At 52.4% G+C, this 5,387-nt stretch overlaps 1 protein-coding gene across 1 annotated transcript in view; it reads left to right on the plus strand.

Annotated features, from left to right (window-relative positions):
- The window catches only part of PLLP (plasmolipin), a 38,320-nt gene that overhangs the window by 1,438 nt on the left and 31,495 nt on the right, over positions 1 to 5,387 (plus strand). The window contains exons 3-5 of the mRNA XM_011971929.1: positions 134 to 211; positions 899 to 1,019; positions 3,194 to 3,268. Coding sequence (XP_011827319.1) covers positions 134 to 211; positions 899 to 1,019; positions 3,194 to 3,268 — 274 coding nt within the window. The remainder of the gene's footprint in view (positions 1 to 133; positions 212 to 898; positions 1,020 to 3,193; positions 3,269 to 5,387) is intronic.

Consider the following 5,387-nt stretch of genomic DNA (forward strand, 5'->3'; position numbering starts at 1 on the left):
CCCACGGGGCTGGCCGGGGGCACCTGGTCCGGCCGGAATGGGTGAGGGACTCCGGCGCTGCGTTCATTCTTCGCGAACCTTGCGCTCCCCACCCGGGCTCACAAGCTCACCGAAGCGCTGCGCGTACCCCTAGGACGCTTCCCGCACGGACGCCCTCAAGATGGCCCTGCAACCCTCTCACCACGAGACTCCCCCGTGGCCGTCCCTGCGAGTGACACTACAGAGTAGGGCCGTCCCTACTCGGCCCTACTCTGTGCACCGTGTACAGAGTGCCCACTGCCCGTGCCCCATCGTGCCCCCTCCAAGGTGGTTACCAGCGGCCACAGAGAAGCCCCCACTGGAGCCACAGTCACTGCGCACAATCCCCCAACCCTTCTCACCCCTCCTTTCCCTCCTTTCTCTTTTTTACCCCTCTTTCTGACCGGACAGTGCCCCCAGCCCTCCAGGGAACCCAGTCTGAGGCAAAGTCCACTCTCTAACCACCTTCTGCTCCCAGCGGCTCCGCGTGGCCGCACCCCAGAACATTCCTCATCTTATCTAGAGGGCACATCCGGCCCCCCAACACGCACACTCAGGCACTAAACTGTGGGCGCCCGCGCAGGAGCCGGGCTCTTCTAGCTTTCTCTGGGTGACCCGCCAGGTTTCAGCCGGTTTGGCCAGCCCCACGGGGCCTAGATATCGCACCCTGCGCCGGAGGGAGGGGTTTGTGGGTAGCCAGGGGCAAGACTCCTACTCTCTCCCAGAGCCCTGTACAGACCCCAACTGAGGCGGACCCATGGGAACATCCTCCACTCCCAGCCACAGGCCCGGATGTTAGCTGCTGCTTCTGCCACCCTTTCGTGAGGGTCTGGAAGCTGGGTGGGTACCCTCGGTGGGTGAGGGCCTGATACATTTTCAGAGGACTCGGGTGGATTTGGAGTTGGGCCGGGACCTATTTTCCTTTGCAATCCAGCGAGTGGACATTTCCCACTGTCTCCTACTGCTGGGTGCTAGCAGGGCTGCCAGGCCCGAGCTGGAGGGTAGGGTGGTCGCTTTGGTGCCAGACCCTGGGCTGAGGTCCAGTCTCCCTCCGCTGACCTCTCCAGGTGCGGGCCCACGTCCACCTGGGTCAGTGCTATCTCATTTCAGGATTTCTCAGGTCTCTCTGGGCCCCCTCCGCAGCCTCTTAATCATCCTGGCGGGTTTGTTTAAAATTTAGATTATTGGACTCCACCCCCGGAAAAAATGTGCAATTGGAATTTGAATCTCAGGAAGTATAGCCAGAAATCTACATTTTTAACACTTCTCCCAGAGTTTTTTGTTTGTTTCTCTTTTGTTGGGTGGGGGAGAAGATTCTGTCTTCTGAGGGAAGAGGTCTAGTTCCTGGAATGATTTAATTCTGCAGATGGGGAGAGCCACTGACCCCGCCACTGCTGGAGTGCTGGGCTCTGAGATGGTGGTGAGGGGCACAGCCATGAGCAGCTGCCAGGCTGCCCAGGGGAGAGCCAGGTGGGTGTGAGAAGTGGTGCAAAAGGGCAGAGGAGGAGGAGAGCAGTTCCACGACCAGGAAGGCTTCTTGGAGGAGGTGGTTTTTGAGCAGAGACTTCACTGAAATCTGAGGCAGAGGCAGGGAAAGGGTGTTCCAAGGGCAGGGAACAGTGTGAACGAAGATGTAGTGATGAGAAAGTTGAATTAATTTGCAGGGAGTAGCCAACAGGTTGGTGGTGCTGGAGTTGAAGCACTTGTTTCTGATGTGGACAGAAGCCAAGGGCCTTGTGTGATCTCTGCAAGCCACAGGGTCTAGGGTCTGTTGGTGACCTTAAGAGGTTTTGGAACAGAAGAGGGATCTTGCTGGGTGGAGGATAATGACCAGCAAGATTCCTGTGAGGGATCCCTCAGCATGCCTGGTGAGGGGGATCCTGAGGCTGGCCCCTGACGGACAGGAGGATTGCTTGTGGCCAGAAGTTCAAGACCAGCCTGGGCAACATATTGAGACCCTGTCTTTACAAAAAAAGGAAAAAAAAAAAAAAAAAGCCAGGCATGGTGGCGTGTACCTGTGGTCTCAGCTACTTGGGAGGCTGAGGTAGGAGGACCCCTTGTGCCTGGGAGTTCGAGGCTACCGTGACTTTGATCGCACCACTGCACTCCAGCCTGGGTGGATGAGACTTTGTCTCAAAAAAAAAAGAAAAGAAAGAAAGAGACTAACAATAGGGGGAAATGGAAGACATTGGAGTAAGAGGAGGATGTTGCTGTGGGCTGCAAGGGTCTTGGTAGCTTCTTCTAGAGAAGGCTTGTGTTCCTGATTGGGGGGCGGGGGTGCATCCCTTGTGGGCTCAGCAATCCAGCCCTGAGCATCTGGGTCCCATTACATAAATGTAGACATTGAGGTCTAGGTAGAAGGACTCACCAGGAGTCCTGTAATAGAGCTTGGCACTTGGGTCTCTTGACTCTCAGGGACTGGGTGTGAGGGAAGTGGGCTCCTTTTGACCCCTACCTGCAGTGCCTTTGGGAGGATGAGGGTCTCCCATTAGAGTTCTGAAAATGACCTGCACATTTTAGTGCCTTAGAAATCTGCTTGTTGGGGCCAGGTGTGGTGGCTCACGCCTGTAATCCCAGCACTTTGGGAGGCCGAGGCGGGCGGATCACAATGCAGGAGATCGAAACCATCCTGGCTAACATGGTGAAACCCCATCTCTACTAAAAATACAAAAAATTAGCTGGGCGTGGTGGCGGGCACCTGTAGTCCCAGCTACTGGGGAGGCTGAGGAGAATGACGTGAACCTGGGAGGCAGAGCTCGCAGTGAGCTGACATCACACCACTGCACTCCAGCCTGGGCGACAGAGTGAGACTCCGTCTCAAAAAAAAAAAAAAAGAGAAATCTGCTTGTTGGAGAAGCTGCATCCTGAGCTGTTTCTCTGGCAACAGATAGTTCTCCTGGGTCTGAAATGGGGTATGTGGGCGTTCATCCAACAGGCACCGCCATCTGCTGGGAAGCCATCGTAGCTCCCATCTATCAGGCCAGCACTAGGCTCAGGCCCTTTGCCAAGGGCTTTAGATCCTCTTAGTCGGCCCCATTTTACAGGTGAGGAAACTGAGGCTCAGAGGTCAGTTCTTTGCCCAAGATCTCACAGCCCTCCTCACAGGAGTGATTTTTCTGACTTTTCTGGCCCATGGTCTTAATGACCACATGTGGCTTTGCTGCTACCTTCCCAGGGTTTGTCATGGAGGGAGTGGTGGGGACCCCGGGCCCAGTGCCCACTTTCCAGGAGCTCTTGGTCAGTGAGAGAGGTGCCCAGAGGCTGTGCTTCTCCCAGAGGGATCGGAGAAGGCTGCATGGAGCAGGAAATATATGAGAAGATGGAAGCTAATTCCCCATCAGACCCCTCTGTTTCCCAGGATTTGATGAATGTTCCTGGTGTGCTGGGAGGAAGGGGAGGTGGGTAGAAAAGCCCCCAGCTCCTGGAGAAGGAGATACACTTTTCATTCAGCATCACAATGTGTCCTGAAGAACCAGCCTCAGTATTCTTCACAGATGTCTGGTGGTGGTCATTGATTTATCACTATCCTTATTCCTTGTAGATTCAGAAAGAACACCAAATGGAATATCATATTAAATCACATAAGACAGAAGAGTTAAAGCAATGTGTCTTTAAAAGCTGGTAGTGTGGAGGGGAGAATTGACTTGCAGCAAGTTTGAGGCTGTTGATTCTTTGTTGAACTTCCTAGCAGCCTAGGCAAAAAGGGAAACGAAGAATCTATGCAGATAGCCTCTAAAAAAGGAGGCAGGTCTTTGTTTTTTTTAATTTATTTTTTCTGACCAGTGGATTCATGTCACAAGGCATGCAAGTTTGATTTACAGACAACTCTTTTGGTTAAAAAAAAAAAAAAGGCCTCAGTGCTATACATTTTTGTGTGACTCAGGTCACACAATGCAGAAGGCGTGGTTATTTGCTTAAGGGGAGCTCCCAAAGCCTTTTTACAATAAGTATACAGTAGTGCTATTAGGTGCCCATCTCTTATTTTTTCAAGCCTCCCCAAGCCGTGGGGAGAAGGATGATCTTATCTGGATTTATTAATAAGTAAATAGGCTCAGAGAGGGTGAGGAACTTGTCCAAGGTCACACAGGATAGAGTGACAGCTTGGCTTTGCACTTTGATCTGGAAATCCAAAACCTGACTCTAGCTATGCTTCCTCATCTTGTTTATTTTGGGGGTGTGAAGTTCTAGAGTGCTTTGGAGGGGTAAAAGGGGGACTTCAGGAAGGGAGACTCATCAGGGGCCAAGGCCATCAGAGACGGCTTCCTGCCATAGGAAGGGAGAAGGAGGATCAGGACAGACCAGAGCTTGTACAGAGACCTGTCAGTCAGTAGGCGCCCTTGAGGCCCAGGACGTGGAAGCTGTGTGAATGCCCTATGGCAGTAAGGCCATTTGGTTTGGTACCTTCTGTCCTTCCATTTTGCCCCACCTCCTGGGATTGGGGGTGGCCACACAATTCCCACTTAGGTGAATAACAGATCAAAACTTCACCTAGCTGGGCAGGTGGCAGGGTGGCACCTGCCTGTAGTTCCAGTTACTTGGGAGGCTGAGGCAGAAAGATTGCTTGAGCCTCGGAGTTTGAGGCTGCAGTAAGACTTGATCACGTCACTGCACTCTAGCCTGGGTGACAGAGTAAGACCCCTGCTTTTTTTTTTTTTCCTCAAGACAAGGTCTTGCTCTGTCACCCAGGCTGGAGTGTAGTAGTGTGATCACAGCTCACTGCAACCTCAACCTCTCAGGCTCAGGCAATCCTGCCACCTCAGGCCTCCTAAGTATCTGGGACTACAGGTACATGCCACAATGCTTGGCTAAGTTTTTATATTTTTTGTAAATACGGGATTTCATCATGGTGCCCAGACTGGTCTATAAATACTGGGCTCCAGCAATCCATCTGCCTTGGCCTCCCAAAGTGCTCACAGGTGTGAGCCACTGCACCCAGCCCTCTACTCTTAACAACAACAACAACAACAACAACAAAAAAACAGAAGAGAAGGCTGAGGCAGGAGAATCGCTTGAACCCGGGAGGCAGAGCCCTTGCAGTGAGCCGAGATCACATCACTGCACTCCAGGCTGGGTGACAGAGCAAGATCTTGTCTCAAACAAAAAAAATGAAGAAAAAGAAAAAGAAAATTAGGTAAATAAAGGTATGAAAAAAATGGGCACAGCTTGCTGTGCGCTCATACAGAATATCCCTAGGTGTATTGCCGTGGGGGAAAAGCATGGCTTGGCGCAGGCACAGAGAGCACCCATCTGTGGTTAAGTGAGGATATGGGTTTTATGTAGAAATATGCATCCACTCACCCTGGAATGAGACACACGGCATGTGGTTGCCTGGGGTGAGGGCAGCTGTGGGGCGTGGTCAGTCAAGGATG

Source organism: Mandrillus leucophaeus, unplaced genomic scaffold (genome assembly GCF_000951045.1).
Source record: "Mandrillus leucophaeus isolate KB7577 unplaced genomic scaffold, Mleu.le_1.0 Scaffold125, whole genome shotgun sequence".
Classification (NCBI taxonomy): domain Eukaryota; kingdom Metazoa; phylum Chordata; class Mammalia; order Primates; family Cercopithecidae; genus Mandrillus; species Mandrillus leucophaeus.